The sequence below is a fragment of the Pyrus communis genome, chromosome 8, assembly GCF_963583255.1.
Source record: "Pyrus communis chromosome 8, drPyrComm1.1, whole genome shotgun sequence".
NCBI lineage: Eukaryota > Viridiplantae > Streptophyta > Magnoliopsida > Rosales > Rosaceae > Pyrus > Pyrus communis.
The window spans coordinates 9,345,991-9,363,457 of NC_084810.1; the positions used below are offsets into that span (position 1 = coordinate 9,345,991).

The following is a 17,467-nucleotide window of genomic DNA, read 5'->3' on the forward strand; positions in this document are numbered from 1 at the left end:
CTTCTAAACGACCATACGGGGCCGGTTTCGGTCAGCGAGTATTTTTGTTATTCCTGTGAAGAGGAATGAATCTTTACATATGAGAAGCCAAGTATTATCAGTTTATTAATAACATTGTTTTATTATTTACTGGTACATCTACCAAGACGTTTGATCACACACGTTCATATTAACTATTAGTATTACTGTATTGAAGCTACAGGGCGGTGTTGCGACGGAGCTATATTCCCGTGTATTTTGACTATTACATATGAGGAGCCAAGTATTATCTATTTATTAATAACAATGTTTTATTGTATTGGGGGTCCATCACTATGAATGTTGTTAGCTTTATATCATATGTTTCGACAAATTGTTGAGATCCTTAGGTTTAGCTTTCAAGTATACAATTGTCGTCTTTAGGTTACCATGAATGTTGGAAAATGAAATACTTAAAAAAAGTAATAACAAAGACATTCGACCCCAAAAAATAAAAAATAAAAAAAGAAAAGAAATTGTTATATAGAAACACATTTTTACCGTAAATAATCTCTGAAATTGACCTAACTAAAAAATTTCTCACTTGGTGAGATAGAAATGGAATATCCAAGATTAACCAACAACGAAAGATTTAACCCAACGACGAGTCTATTTTATATTATAGCGCTATTTGCCGTTTCAAATTTATTTTTCAATTCTTCTTCCCATCAGTGAATCAGTAACAAACAACCGTGACCAATGAGTGTACCGACCAAAAGGATTTAAGTAATTTGGGAAGGAAAAAAAAAAAAAATCATGCATCTTGATCTGGGCAACAAGACAAAAACTAGATACAAACTCTCCTGCCTACGTGGCTATCTCGATTGTAACCAGAGATATATAACCCATATGAGCGTCTCATGGGAATATATCTTGGGTAACAAGGCAAACTCACTCATTTAGCCAAAGTAAGAAATAAAATATCATAAGTTTCCGTTAGAGATGCAACTAAAATAATAAAGTGGCATGAGTACAATGTTGCCAAAACACTTGTATTTAATACACCAGCATTTACTACTCTTATGTACAAAAAAGAGAACCTACTTATCACGTTGTACCTGTTTTACTCATGCAGCCAACCTGCTGAATTTTGGTTCGAATAGCTTTGGTGAGGACCGGGAGCAAAACCCATGGAGCCACCATGTTGACCAGGCCGGGGTGCCCTGGGATCCTAAGTGCCGTCGCTACTGGACATGTGCGGTTGATATCCTAAAGCAGGTTCAGATCCTAAGCGGCCCATCCTCGTGTGGTTCAATTCATCCAACCGAGGTGCATACCGCTGCATGACTGATGTGTTCATTCTGTGCGATAACTCAGCTGCTGGACCAGGATGACTATGGCTGTCAGTAGATGAATACGATCCAATCTGTCCACTCACAGAATCCTGACCCACCAAATAATTACTTATTGAAGAATCAAAATCTTGCTGACCATAGAGGTGAATCTGAGAACATACGTCAGACTCCCTCGTAAATGCATCTTCTGCCTCATTCAAATATGGCCTACAACCAAGGCTATCCAATCTCTCTCTCGCGTGCCCCACAAACGGTTCCTCCGAGTTTGTAGCCCTATAACCAGAATTGGGACCGGTAGACCATCCATGAGTCAGACTCGAGTAAGGCTCATCACTGCTCATGGAGAATCTCCTTCTACCTGTGTCATCAGCAATGTTGAACTTTGTCCCACCATAAGTAGTTCCGAACTGCATGCTTGAACCAGAGTTGCCAGGCTCAGAATGCTGATCTCCTTTTTCAGCAGGCTGAATGCGTGGCAGAATTTCCTTGCATATCTCATCAATGATGTTGTTCCCATCCCCAGGACTCTCGGGTTTTATGCCATCATCAATCAGCATAGGCGCTTCACCATAATGATCATTATTACCTATTGACCGACCATTATTTAAAGAGTCGGAATGATCTTTTGTATACCCTTGTGATGCAGTGATGTGACCATGCTCTTGGGCTATAGCCTTGATGTCAGCAGACCAATCAGGACGACTCCAGATATAGAGTGGTGGCGGCATTACATTCCATTGATCCAATTGTTTGTCATTCGCATCAACAGATCCGGGGAGATAAAAAGACTGAATGGAGACAAGTCACCAATAAATTCACATTCCAAAATTTCAAAACAGATACTAAGATTCAGCCATTTGGATAAACACATACCTTTCCTGACAGAAACTGGGTATCCTCCCAGATCAAATCATAAGCCGATTTCTTTTCATTTAACCTGATGAAAGACACAAATGTAAGAAACTATATGCAAACTGAAGTCCAACTCAAAGGCATGGCCACATTTATGAATGCCTTTGTGTTTAAGAAAGAGAGATGAACAACGGCAAGCAGCTACCTTTGAGTTTCTGGTGGAACAATAAGAATAAGGAGCTTTGGTTTGAACTCAAGAGCCTTGTCGATGAACTTGTTTGCCAAAGCTGCTTTAACTCCAAAAGGAGGGTTTAACCCCATGATCTGCTCAAGTAGAAAAGTTGTGGAGACTGAAACAATTAACACAAAGGTTCTAAAATTCAAATGTCATGATGAAATAAAAACAACCACCAGTTTCCTACCAATTGTGACCCTTTCGGTAATTCCTTTGGTTTTACTTTCATCCAATCTCTCTTCTCAAAACAGAAATCATTCTGCCAAATGAAAATACACACAAAATAATCAGTTTCCCAGTTTTGATGTTTTAAGCCAGTAAAATGCACACTTAACAGCCTTATACCCGACATAGGGAATGAGAAAGAAATGAAAACAATCTTAAGAGACAAAATTGGTCGCAATACGTTTTTTACTTAAAAATGAGGATGAAAAGAATCAAGAGCGAGCAATATAACTCCCAGTGCTGGTTGTCTAAATTGCATTCCATTGTAAGTATAAACCTCAAAAAAGCCAAATCTGAAATACAATAGGTCTTCACAGTGGAAGCACAATGTTACTTGCATACTGTTGAGAGTATTAATCCCATGTCAGGGAAAGAAGGGACATTGCATGCGCTTATGAGTAATTACTCCCCGCATTGCCAATTGGTTTTATGGTGGAACCACAACTTTCTTCATGGTATCAGAGCCGGTTGTCCCATGTGTGAAGCCCAACGGCCACACATGCTCCACGTCACTAATTTGTGTTGTCCACGTGTTAGGCTTGAAAATTTGCCAAACGTGAGGGGATGGTTGAGAATATTAATCCCAAGTCATGGAAAGAAGGGACCTTGCATGTGCTTATAACTAATTAGGCAACTCCCCATATTGCCAAATGGTATTATGGAGGAATCCCAACGTATATATCCTATAGGCTATTATCATCCAACTACATGTTTGACCACATCCTCATCCCTTATTACGTTTTCCATCAGAAGTGAAGTGCAAAAATATAATGAATAGCTACTCCGAACTCTTCAAACTTTATCATTTAATGGCTGAAAATGCATCTGATAAAGAAAAAGTAGTTCATCCATCATTCTTTTTCCGGGTACATTTGTTAGTTGTTCATTATATGGAGCGTGTCCCATAATCTCACTTACTCTGAAATCCCATCAACTGAAATTTCAGGGATAGACTATAAAGCTACATTGGGTGTGTATATTTCTACTAAGTGGTTCAGACCCATCATAAACAGCTAGTGAATAACTTCTAATGATGCAAAAACCGTTCTAGTTTCTACCTTACATCATATCCCACGTTCATCTGTGGTGAACAATGCAACCATGTTTGCATGTGTCACAGATAATATGAATGATGCGGATTGACCAACATTAAAGACTTATATGAATGACTATTACCTTCGGTTGAATAAAGTCATAGTTTTTATAAAAGCAATTCTTCCCCGTCTCTTCAAGTTTCTTCTTCATTACAATGCTGAAATCATTGGCACCACAACAGAAGTCCACTATCTGTACATTGGAACAAAAAGTAATCAGGTACTACCCAATCAACATTATTTTGATGTCGAGGTAATCAACATTGAAAAAAAATAAAATATATAAATATATATATACATATGTAATAAGTCTTTTTCGCCAAAAGGATGAGATTGGCATACATAACTCCTCACTTTGGTCCCTGACAATGAAAATCGATAGAAGTGGTCCTTGGTTTGTCCACCATAAATCATTTTGGTCATTCCGTGAAAAATCCGTCAATATCCTTGTTAAATTGTCATGTGAAAGACCACATGACCACCTTTGTAAGGGTATTTTTGTCAAACCAACCCCTTAACAAGGACATGGACAGATTTTTCATGGAATGACCAAAATGATTCACAGTGGACAAACTCAGGGACCACTTTTATCGATTTTCATTGTCGGGGACTAAAGTGAGGAGTTATGCCAATCTCGGGGACCATTTTAGCAAAAAAGCCTACGTAATAATAAAGAAACCCAGGCTAATCCTACATAACAACCTAAGCTCATGATCCAACATTAATTTCACATTCAGTAAGGAATCAAAACCACATCAGTTCTCTTTCTTATCATATAATATGCACTTTGAGAACAAGTAGACAGTCATCCAACAATTAACTGGCTTATGACTTCTGCAGTGAATATACTTATTGCAAGTTCAATTGTGTAAAGTCAAACAAAAGTTCATAAAGATCATCATGATAACTTTTTGGGTACTAGATGCTTCTGTTGCAGTTTTGCAGAAAAAGAACAGCTATGATTCAACATTTGTTTTATGAGAAAACAATTTTATTGATCAGATACAAATACTTTAGACCAGGTAGTCCACTAAATAAAATGCATCTAAAAGCAGCCTAAGTAGAAACTTTCAACTAACAGAAACGCAAAAAAGCTGAACAGAAACATCTCCGAGCACAGCCAAGGAATAGTCCTCAGAAGTACACTAGATCATCCCATTTCGAAAAACCTTTCTCTAATAAGTGCAGCACTGTTCTTTAGTTTCATTGTTATACAGTTCCTTATTGACATTACAGCTGTACTATAATTGAACCCTGTTAGGGTTTGTCATCAGGTAAACCATTCATCTGCTGCAGTTTTTCTCCTTTGACAATAAATTTTGATGCTTCTGCTATTGTAAAGATGTCAGGTCCTAGAAGTAGTTTCTGAAAGAACTCTATGTTGATACGAATAATGCTGCAAGCTTGCCACAGTTTGTGCCATTGTCATAATCCATGTCGTCACAAACTCAGATGCCGAACATAGTATAAGATTTATACTTCAGTTGGCCCTTACGTGAACAGTAAAATAAAGCGTTCAGGTAAAAGTCCAATTGTGCAAACAAAAAATTACTCATATAGAAAGACAAACAAGAGTCATCAACTGCATAACAAGAAACATCCAAAAGACATACACCTATGTACTAAAATTATCTCACAGATAAAAGCATATAGATCCATACCGTATCTCCATCTTTTGCATACCAATGGAGCCTGTCAGCAATCTGCATATTAAACTCAAGCTTTTAAAATTCTTCAAGGTTTCATTAAGTTCATAATACATGCTCAACGGCTCAAGTTGCAGACCAGATAAATAAGAGGTAAACCTATGTGAGAGTAAATCAAAATTGAATAACCATATAGTATATACCAAGTTACCAACAGAGTTTAATTCACAAAATGATATGTGAAAGCACGAGTAAACCAAAAGTCCGCAGCACTGTGTGAATTTTTGGGTGATTTGGTGGCAAGTCACACTAGAATTTCGAAGCTTAGATATTTTTGCTCTTTTGTCTAACTGGTGAACCTATTGTCCGATACTGGAGATTATTTTGCAACTTCTTGACTTTGTCTACTGATAAAGTTTTCCTTCTCAACAGAAAACAAATTAAAGAAATCCAAAAGTCATGTGGGATCTCATTATCTTTAAAACTGGAGGAAGCATAACACAACCATGAATTTTTCATTGTCAAGATGAGCTTAAGCATAAGCAACCACACCAAACATGTGTGGGTTGGACATCTTCATAAACGCAAGTTTCCTCTAAATAAATAATTCATTACAACCCAAGCTGAGAAGAAAGTATAAGCAGTAATAAGTTAGCAAAAGAGTGCATCATAACTTTGAAATGTAAAAAACTTGAACACAACCAAATTACCTCTTTTAATTTGTCCACCTTTGTAAAATGACGACCAAAGGACGTGTAGCGCATTCCATGCATGAAAGGTGCAAGATATACTCTCAGCTTGTCCTGCATGAAAATGAATCAATAAATTAATGGGAAACTAGAAAACACAACAGTTATCTGGTGAACCTTTAATACACATTACGTACAAATAAAATCACACAACAAACTCAACCACAAAAAGAAAGAGAAAATAGGAAACAAAGAGAAAATAGGAAACAAAGAAAAATTAAGATCAGAGAGAGAGAGAGAGAGAGAGAGAGAGAGAGAGAGAGAGAAAGAGAGATGCTACAAATATAGCTCTTAATATAGAGTTCAGGCACAGGGATGCACAAAACGCTCGCCATTACACATTTGAAAATGTAACATGTCACAAACTTAGCTACAATAATTTATAGAATTCATATGTGAATGAGCCTATAAGCATGTACCAAATGACTTCCTTATCAAAGTGTGGACTAACTTTGCTAACCCTAGAACAATGTGGATGAAGAATAACAGCATATGCCAACCTAGTAAGGTTGTCAGTACAGCTCATGTTTTTAAATGTTATTGGCTCATTTGAGCTTGGCTTGTAAAGAAACAAGCCACTCAAAAAAATTACTACAGCTTGATATTAAATTAAAAATGCAAGTCAAACTAGTCAAGATAGTGTCCAACTTGGATTTCATCACAAGACACCTCTCTTTGAATTGAGGTTGCCTCATTTATTTGTGCTTCAGGTGCAAGGTCCATATCCTTCGCTCATTATGTCAAGTCATGCTTTAAGCTCATTTCGCTCTAAATTCAGCTTAGACAAATGCAAGCCAACCTCATGCCTGAAACCAACATTCAAAGCCCAACTTAGAGCCTAGTTAGTCAAGCTTGCTAAAACTCAGCAAATTACGTTTTAGCACTATGATACTAGGTTTAACTTGGCTATTTTACAACCCCACACCCGAACCACAAACCAAGCATAACCTGAACTAAAAGAATAGACAATTAGCTGAGATGTGCAAATCTAGTACACATGGCACACAGACAGCAAACATCAATGCAGGAAACCTAAAGCTTAAAACAATATCAAGATGAATAATCTTTGCCTAATCATAAGTTGTAGGATAGCGAGACTGGACTAGAAAACCACCTTCCACTTGTAAATCTGGTGAACAACCTCAGGAGCACAAACAGCCTCTGAATCTTCAGCACTGCATCCTTCCTCTAGTTTCCGTAATGCCATTCGAACAGCCTAAAATACACATGGATATCATTATCAAACACATGATAAGAGAAATCATCAAAAGTCCACACTTTTTTGCAGTGCAAAATAGCTGTTGAAATTTCCCAGTGATGTACCTCAATTGAGCCTTCTACCTTTCCCATTGTAATGTTCCTTTCCACAACATTTTTGGACGAGGATTGATGAGTCGATGGAACTGTGTGCTTTCTTATAACATCTTCCAGAGTTATTGAAGACGCAGCATCTTTCATTAAAGACAATAACCTGCATTGCAAGAAATCAAAGAACGACTCAAACCTTAAATCAATTGTCTTGTCCGCAACTGTGGTAAGTCCTTGTAAAGTATCCAATCATATATGTGTGTGCACGCACACACGTGTTGAGAGAGAGAGAGAGAGAGAGTAATACACACACACTCTCTCGAATATACTAGTCCCTAGGAACACGCTCACGCATAATCCAATTTTAGTTTTTTGTTATTTTTTAAAAACTCGACGCAAAACTAATGAAAAGGAGATGATGGGTATGTGGGTTGGGGGGGGGGGGGGGGTAACCACTAGCCCAACCTACGTGGCGTTTGATCATAGAATTTTAATTTACTTTGATTTTTCAAATTCTTGTTAGTTATTTACACTTTACCCCCAGTATATTTAATTGTCTTAGAAATTAAGTTAAATGGTGTACTTTTAGTATTGAATTTTCACCTTCAAGGCATTCTCCCTTATATATTAAATGAAAGATGTTATGCTATTAACAAATGCTTTAAAGAGTTATAAAGCATAAACAGAACAGAATTGGTAAATAATTTCAACTTAAGTTACCTCCTCTCTGTAGCTGGATCTAAAGATGGTGGTGCGCTGGTCAACTTTTTTGAGGCAGGATTAAATATTGCCAAATCACGCTCCCCATCAGGTTTTCCCTGCTTCCCCGACTTCACTTGCAAAGACTCCTTCCTACAGGCATATAGCTGATCACCCAATGAGGTATTTTGTTCCGCAGCCACAGAAATCTTAGCTTTCTTTTTCAAAGCACAATTCACTTTCAGCTTTCCTGATGTATCTAACCCAGCAGGTAGTTTTTTACTAATTCTGCTACCACCCACTTTTGCGGTAGAAGATGACTTCAGCTTCTCTTTAGATATCATAGGAGCAGTTTGGCCCCTATAGAATTCTTTGGCAGAAAGCTTTCTCTTATTCGTCACAGATATCTCTCTATCTTGAAGGGATTCTGATGTCCGTTTTTTCTTTTTCTCTACAAAATCGGTCTTCTTTTGAATAAAAGTAGTCCTCTTTTCTTTAACTCCAGGGAATTTTATGTGGTCCCTTATTGGCGTTTCAATGTCTTTAATCATCTCATGCTTTCTAATCCAAAGAAAAAGAAAAAAAGCATTCAGAAAAATTAAATCAAACAAAATAATGAACAAAATCAGCTCACAAAAATAATACTTACGTGCAATATATTAGTACACGGTTAGGTAATAGACCTTCCCAAGCTCTTGTTGTTGCACCTTCATCCTCTGTGTCTTCCTCCCCTTCGTCTTCCTCCTCTTCGTCTTCCTCTGTTTTTTGAAATACAATCTCCCTGATACAAGCAATTTAAGCATAAGCCATTTATACACAGGAAAAAAAAAAAAAAGACCAAAGCATGGTCTCCTAAGAGCATATAAAAATAAAAACAAAAAAGAACAATTAAGAAGATTACTCTGGCAAGCATTTCCTGTGGTAGGATTTAGGACAACGCCGACACACAGCAAACTGCAACTGAGGATCCTTCTTGTTCTCTCCTTGTTCACAAATGCAGCATTTATGAATCGGACACGTAAAAGATTCCCCCAGATCAATTTTTTTCTCAAGTTCTTCAGCAGAGACTCCATCGTCTTTATAAATGAGTTTTGCAATGCAATGTGGATGGTAAAATTGACCACAGGTTGCAGAAACACAGGGGAAGACCTAACAAAATTGATAAAAATGTTTTTTAAGTGTAAACCACACATAAGAATAATACTTTGATGACGACAATACAAAAAGGCAGAAAAGAGCATAAGACTGATGAAAACAATAGGAAAAGGTAGAAAAGGCAGTATAATACTTTGATTATGATATATATATATATATATATATATATATATATATATATAGATAGATATATGCATATTTGTATGTATGTGTGTATATGAGTCCCTTCTATTGAGGGATCACTAGAATAATTTTATCAGAGGGACACCTTGTATAGCCTGCTCTGGATTGTAGTATAATGATTTGAACAGTCTTTCATTCATAGATCACACTTAAAAAAAAAAAAAAAAAAAAAAAAAAAAAAAAAGACAGTCACTGTTCCAAGAAAACACTAAAATGACAACATTTAATTGAATGGTTAAACTATTTCCAATTTGGGTGTTTCATTGCAATGATGTTTTTTGAGGGAAGGACCTAAGAGTTAGACCATTTGGATCATTGAAATATAATGTGGAGCGGGCACTATCTTGTATCCCTCAATTAAGCTTATCTAACATATGACTAATCCTCCCCCAGTAAAATTAACAACAAAACGTTAAAAATTCCAGACCCTTTACTAAAGAAATTAAATTGCTTTAAAACCCCCAATTTAACCATTGGCTTCTTGGATGTGCAGGTGGTATTTGAAATGATTGGTTTGTGTTGGTTTTGCACCCGGTTGCCTTTGCATTGTTGGAAATTGACTCACTGGGCTTGGTCAAAGTAATAGAGCTCAAACAATAAAAAGGTGCGTTGTGAATCTGTGATGAGTGATGACCATTCTTAGGGGTACCATGGATGCAGAGAAACGCCAAGTTTCTCCAAGAAACTGTATTTGGGATAAAACTACATGTTTTAACTTCTCTTTAGGTTTCCACTTCAAAGAGTTTTAAGGGGTACCACTCTGTTTATGATAATAGTGTCTCTATATGTTCACAAAAGGCTAGTCTTACATTATTATCCTGCATTGCCAAAGGTTATTCATATTTTCATTCTTCCAGATGATTTAAGGATAAGTATCATTCTATGTGTACCTTTCCTATTACCAAAATACATTTCTCATTGAAAGAACAAAAAAATTAACCAGGAAAATAAATGGGTAAAGAACTCTGACTAAAATGACCATGTTCAAATTCATATCAGCACCAGGGAGATTCCATTAATTAACGATGGGCCAGATGGAAAATGTTGAGTAGAATGAAAATCAAGAAGGAAGAAAGCATATTATAAAAATAAAAATAAAAACAAAAAAGGAATTCCAACAAGAAATGACGCTCAAAAGATGAAGAACTACAAACACACTGAAGAAAAGATAACCTAAGATTGCATCATAAAAAAGCACAACAAAGGAAACAAAAAGAAGTATAGTCAAAGAAAGAGATCAGCAGAGCGTAGCAGAAGACTTTGAGCGAGTATACCTAACACTACTGATCCCAAGAAGCTAAATTCAGAACAATACATCATGTTGCCACACAAACAAAATTAGAACACTACATCAGTATTGCTTCATTACGAACAATGTAGAAAAACTGAAAAATTCATGGTTCTGAAATTACATTCTTAAACTAATCAAGCTAGCATGTAAACACCAGCTATGTAGAAAATAATTCATACCTCAGCCCCTGAAGATTTATCAGAGGAGCCTAACTTCCCACAAGCATAGCATTGATGCTGTTTATAATGACAGTTCTTGCAGAAGAATTTTTGAATAGCCTGCCAAGTTCAGAGCATAAAATAAAATAATCATAATATCAATAACAAAAAGAAACCACCAAACGGAAAGAGAAAAAGATTCACATCAAAAGTGAATACGAAGAGCATACTTCTACTTCATCCTGGGTAAAGCCAAGGGTCTCACACATAGAATGCTCACCATCCTTGACAGTTGCGTGAAATGACCTTAGGCATCTCCCTTCACAACTGCAGAGCAAAAAATATATACGTTGATGCACTAACTTCTAGGAAATCAAGTTATTTAAAAAATGTTGATATCATAAAGCTTTCATAAGTATGAGCAACAGAGCATACTGCAATAGAGTGCCACCATCATCACAAAAAGCACAAACAGAATCAAACAGGTTATCATCGTCGTTGGACTCGTCTTCAGCGTCAATCATATCTTCTTCCGCATCATCAACTATAAATCCTGGTTTTGTTGTAGCTTGAATGTCCTGAATATCCAATGAGTTCACTGGCTCAAACACAATAACATGAAACTAAAAGAAAAATTAATGAGCTAAAAATTAGAGAGCTAAAGGATAAAATTGAGCTAATGAAAGAGAAAACAAGTAAGTAGTAGAAGATGACCTGATCATATAGTTTCCTCTTGTTGGTCTTCTCTTCAAGTAAATTGAGTAAAAACTGTTCAAAACACAGTATGCAATTTTATTTAACCGTGCATAAACATAAGGACAGTTTGTAGTTTGTGCAGAATGATAAGAACAGAAAATATTACGGAGTGAAAACAAAATGAAGCTAAAATCAAGTGAAAGAAGAGCAAGCAAAGAGAAAGCTTGAATCATAATATAATTCACAAAACAGAAGGTTTGATTCACCATCTAAGGTTCATATAGTCAATTAATGAATAAGCAGGTAGTACTTAGAGCTCAACATGTTCACATAAAGGTTCCCAAATCTGTAAGTTTTAATTTTACATTTAAAACAAGAACGAGGAAGGATGAAACAGTACTGGTTTGCCTGCTCCAAAATCCAGATTGAAAACCTATATTGAAGAATACCAACCATAACCACCATAATACCCCAACTGAATAAAAGATTATGCAGTGTGCCACTTCTACCTATTACTGCAATACAATTTATATGTTCAAACAACTTGACGTGATTTGACATTGATGAGAAATATCTCACAGATTATCTCAGGCAAAAATCCTTGTTCGTTCATTCAGAACAGAAAAACTTGCAGCAGAGCATTTAAAGTACAAAAATCAGGTGAAGGACAATTTTGGTGAATTTTCTCAAGATGGCTCCAAGAACTTTGAAGAGCATGACCCACATACTATGCATCTAACTGATGGCGTCTACTTAAACTACGTATGTTGAATTTTCCCAGATATGCTTCCAGTATTAGGACTTCGACTAAACGTTCATTTGCACTGCACAGAAGGCAAAAGAGTAGAAAAGAGAACTCTGAAATATCTGGAAACTATTTACTGATATGAATTGTTGGAAAAATGACTAATCACGTGGTACAGTTACAATGATAAGAAAAGAAGATAGACAAAACCTTGCACTTTGCTAACGCATCATCCCTTTTAACAGCTTCACTAATTAGAGGAATGTGATTCAGCAGGTCATTCTGAGAAGGCCTGACCTTGTACAAGCTGCAAAATGGGGGAATCCGTCAAACTTCGGTGTAAGAAAAAGTCGAAAGTGAAGAGATGTTTAAAAGATCCAAAGATACCTGAAAACTTTAGATAAGTGATCCCACAAAGATTTTGCAGATGTCTCAGGATTTCTGCTCACATAGTGAAGGAACTGCAGTGTTATCAAGATTGACCTTATTACTTCCTCGAAGCTCTTCCTCGGCTTCTGAAGCTTGAGCCAGTTATTTTCCTTAGAGAGCACCGATATCTCAGGATCGACATTGGAAAGATCAAACCGCCACGCGATAACATGCTTATACAGTTTCTGAAGCCCATTATCGTTAGTGCCACGCACAAATATCTGCATTTTCTTGCCGTCTTGCCTCTCACACTCACTCCACTGAATTGGCAAAACGTGAAATGAGATGGGTTCATCGCTGTCATCTACAAAATGGTAATTTGAAACGGATTGTGGCACCGCCTCTGCCTCATCATCCGACGATTCCATGCCCTAATTCAACTCACACTATAAATTCACACCTACACATATAATCAAACAATGAACTTTTCAACAATGCAGAGCAGTACAGCACCTAATCACAGTGCAAAAATCAACGGAAAATAGAGGGAGATAAAAGCTACAGAATCGAATTGAGAATTGGGCTCTAGCCAGGGCTAATAGAATTATCGGGAATTCTTGGAACCAAAGTCGAAATTGGACTAACGAATTTGATAATTTTTGCTTTTAATTTGAACCCTAAAAGGAAAATTAAAAAAATAAATTGGGAATTGAACAATTGTGTACCTAATTGGATTGAAGAAAAAACCAAGCTTCGTCCTCAAACGCTCTCAATCACGTTCCCCAATTTGCTACGAAATTTGAATTTCCCATTATATATGTGGCGGTAAGGAAAATTAGGAAAGGAAAATCACGAACGAATCAATTTACTCCCTTACTCCGTACTGGCCCAGCGCATCGACGTGTCGTTTATTGTAAATAATGGTTTGATACCGTGAGAGTCTGAACGCACGTAGTGTTTTACGCGCACGATTATGACACGTAGTCGAAAGATCCTGCATTTCCTTTTTAATTTAGTAAAGAGCCAGGGCTATATGCTAAATCCTTGTCGAAAAAGAGTTAGGACTCCAGTCTAATAGTATTTCTCTTAGTTTGAATGTCAGGAATGACGAATTCACAACTGATTTATCTTCGGGAAATTTTATTTGAACCCATCTAACCTCTTTCTACACCCAACTTAAATCCTAAATGTGAATTGTCTATTTTATCTTAATGCATAATTATCATAAAGTATAAGATGAAATTAAGAATAAAACTAAAATTTATCAATAAACTCATCCTCAATAATTAAGTTCTACCATCACACAATCTTTGTCCTACATTCATTTTGACTAAATTCCTAAGAGCTGCCTTAAAACCTTACGATCACCTAATAATCAAATCCGGTTGCTTTTCGTTTCCTCTCTAGCTTCATGTTAACTTAATCAGTCAGAGCAATAATTACAAGCAATATCACCACAAGAAACGAAAGACTCAGAAAGCTTTCAACAAATTGATGTTGTTGATCAATTCATCTATTAGAAACTCGACCAAAAGACGAAGCGATTTTTGCGTGCTTACTGTTGTAATCACTCCATGTGCCATGTGCAAACAATCGAAGCACATCGAGGTAGACATAATTTTCAGTTCCTTCAAGCTGCACATATTCCACTATAAAAAAACAAATGCATATGAAACAAGACCCAGTAACAATCAACAATTTTATTTTGTCTTTGGCTGCAACAAAATTTTGATTATACATCCTTTGCTCAAACCCATAAACTACACCACCAAAATATACACAGAAAAATGAAACTACCACGTACAATAAATAAATAGAAACATGGGAACCTGAAGATCATTAGGGACATCGATAATTTCCGAAAAGGCAAAAAGGGCAGGGTGGGAGGTGACTTCTGCGACGAGGGGGCCGAGGGCGGAGCCAACGAGTGATGAGGCTTGCTTCACAAAGTGATCAATGACCTCCTCTTGCTTTTGCTTTCTAAAAGGGTGTAAAGATAAATTTTTATATATTAAATTGAGTTTGTGAGGGTAGTTTAGATAGTAAATTTTGGTTTAAAAAGAGATTAATTCTTTAATTAAAAATAATATGGGTGTAAAGAGTAAGTTGGATATAAAAAGAGGTTGTATGAATTTAAATAAAATTTCCTTTTATCTTCCCATCCCGGCATTGGTATAAATATACTGTTGCATAAAAAAATCCATAGTGATGAAAGAGTGCACATAATAAATTACCTAAAAACCTGAAAAGGGGTGAGTACTGATTCAAACTAGGAAACATAAGGAAAGTTCTGATTTAACATAAAATAAACCCTTGGAGTTCCTCTTGAAAAAGTTTTTTAATTTTGTTGTTGAATTATTATTATTATTTTCTTTTTCTTTCTTTTTAAATTCTCTTATGGTTTTTATTTTATTTTCTTAATCTTATTCTTCATGCTTGTAGATCTTTAACAGTAATTGGATGGAAAAAGAGTGCATTGACTAATTAATTAAACACAGAGATCAAATTGACCAAATTGAAAATACAGGCACAAAATCGATCAGCAAGGTAGAACACAGGAACAATTTTAACATTTAAGGCTCACGAGCTGTGTATTTCGTCCTCCCTCTACTAGATCCATTTTTATGCAAAAAATTGGAGTGTTCTCATTCATCTTTCTAGCTTGTTATTCTCCACACTTTTGTTTGGTTGCTCTTGAGCTTGTGTATGGTATAATACTATTGCTGGTTTTTACAAAAATTCTACCTTACACCTAAAAGTAAAATTCAACCAAATAGCAGTGAAATTCATTTACTGTATGACGTGCATAAAGTTTGCTATAACGGGCAGTTTCGAATTTCGGGATTTATTTACATGAAAGGAACAAAATGGTCACCATAAATTAAACCAAAAAAAATTCCAGTAAACCACAGATTTACCAGCATAGTAACAATAATATATTTAACTCACAAGGCAGTCAATAAACGAAAAATGGAACGAACCCAGAAATCAAAAGTTGGTTTCTAAAATATTTCCCCAAGAAAATCTCTAAAACCAACAATAATACATTACAGTTCGAAGTGGAGTATTATACAATGTTTTAGCTTTCGAGAATAATAAACGAAAGAAGGGGTTTCAATAAAAAAAAATAAACGAAAGAAGAAGAAAGTAAAAGTAGCAGATAAACAGATGACAAATTTTCTCAAAGTCTCAAAGTCTCAGTTGCGCCTTAGTGTCCTCCAAATTTTCTCAGGAGACAAACAGATGACAGGGGTTTTGCAAACTTGAAACTAAAAAAGAAAGGATTTTGAAGAGTATGTACGAAATAATATGTGGTCTAACAGAGTCACGGAAAAACATTAGTTTTGCCCTACGACGGCATCCCATTCCGTTCCGTTTCGCTTCTCGCTTCCGACGACGCTTTTTGTAGGAAAGGAGGAATGAAATATGAAAAGCGAGGACTCACTTCGTATTATTTAAATATAGCATATGGGCACACATAAAGTGTGTGAGATAATTTTTTATTTTTGTTTTTTGAAATAGAGGAAGAGAGGAAGAGAGTAATAGAGACTGTGGGGCTGAGATTTTTTTTTTTTTAAATTTTTTTTAATTAGAGATATGTTATGATTACATGTAGAGGCTTTGAAGAAAAAAAAAACAGCAAAATTTGGTTATGTGAAATTATATTTCTACCTTATTCATGTTCTGTTTTAATTAGAGGGTTAAATTGGTAATTTCATTAAGTTTTGGTTGACAATGAGTGTTTTATTAATTGATAAAGATTTACGAAAAAAAGTTGGTACAATTGAATTTTTTATTTTTATTTTTAAGTGCATATCAATAAAAGTTGAGGCCTAAAACGTTTATTTTTTTATATTATTTATTGGAAACTCACCTCAAATGTGTTTTGTAAATATTTATAGGGGTATGATATCTATACATCTCATTTTACTTCTTATACACCTTTTTAATTTTCGACCGTCGGATCAGATGAATTAAAGAATATCAACAGACATAAATTATCAAGGGGTGTGTGGATAGCACACCCCTATTTATCAGCAGTTTTTTTAACAATTTTAGGTAAAAAAAAAAAAGTTGAAAAACTGAAGCAACAAAAGCAAGCTTCGAAAGACTGGCTTACTTTTTGAACTATGCTAGATCTGATGTTTCCAATTTTGCCTTCGTATTTTTATCTTCTTGTCTTTTTCCCTCTCCTAGGTTAACAAAAGCAAGGTTAGGAGTACATGACAAGATTATCTTGTTTTGGTTTTCCTAGTGCTTCTCCGTAATACCATGAAGAAAATTGAAACTTCGAGATGAATTATCAAGCTAATGAGATTTTTACCTAAACTTTTCATTCATACTTATGGCAATTTAATTGCCTTAATTCACTGTGCCAGCTATGGCACAATGCTGATTTAAAAGTAGCTACAATTGTCAGTGTGGTTTTAACTAAACAAGGAGAAAAGTAGAGAGCAATAAACAGTTATTTACCACAAATTATGTTGTTTGAAGAAACTCAAATGAATGATAGGCTTCATAAGCCTTCCAATCAAATTATGTTGTTTAGGCATTCTAAACATGATTGTCATTTTGATGATCCCAATAATTTTTATGAAGAGAGTGACAATGATGATGATTTAAAATAGCATCATGATCAAGATGAAGGATCACATGAGATAGAGCATCAAAAAATACTATAGCCGCAAGTTTGATGAATGTACCTAATTAAACTACTTTTATACTAAACGACTTTTGAATTATTCTATT

General features: G+C 35.7%; 1 protein-coding gene across 1 annotated transcript; it reads right to left on the bottom strand.

Annotated features, from left to right (window-relative positions):
- Positions 1-728: 728 nt before the first annotated feature.
- Positions 729-13,618, bottom strand: LOC137743652 (protein ENHANCED DOWNY MILDEW 2-like). Its single transcript, XM_068483584.1, has 19 exons — positions 13,444-13,618; positions 12,737-13,178; positions 12,560-12,656; positions 11,623-11,676; positions 11,344-11,486; positions 11,139-11,235; positions 10,930-11,028; positions 9,023-9,270; positions 8,771-8,902; positions 8,143-8,682; positions 7,438-7,585; positions 7,229-7,330; positions 6,076-6,168; positions 5,381-5,422; positions 3,802-3,912; positions 2,588-2,659; positions 2,371-2,489; positions 2,187-2,250; positions 729-2,101 (listed from the first exon to the last, which is right to left on the bottom strand). The coding sequence occupies exons 2-19, from the start codon at positions 13,144-13,146 to the stop codon at positions 1,190-1,192; spliced, it is 3,483 nt and encodes a 1,160-aa protein (XP_068339685.1). The 5' UTR covers positions 13,147-13,178; positions 13,444-13,618; the 3' UTR covers positions 729-1,189.
- Positions 13,619-17,467: the final 3,849 nt, after the last annotated feature.

Bases quoted from the DNA above. Each gene is read 5' to 3' on its own strand.
- LOC137743652 (XM_068483584.1), bottom strand. From the start codon at position 13,146: ATGGAATCGTCGGATGATGAGGCAGAGGCGGTGCCACAATCCGTTTCA. The intron at 8,903-9,022 runs GTAATCTTCTTA...TGCTTGTATCAG, and splicing joins CACAGGAAATGCTTGCCAGA to GGAGATTGTATTTCAAAAAA. The intron at 2,102-2,186 runs GTATGTGTTTAT...GTCTCCATTCAG, and splicing joins CCCAGTTTCTGTCAGGAAAG to TCTTTTTATCTCCCCGGATC.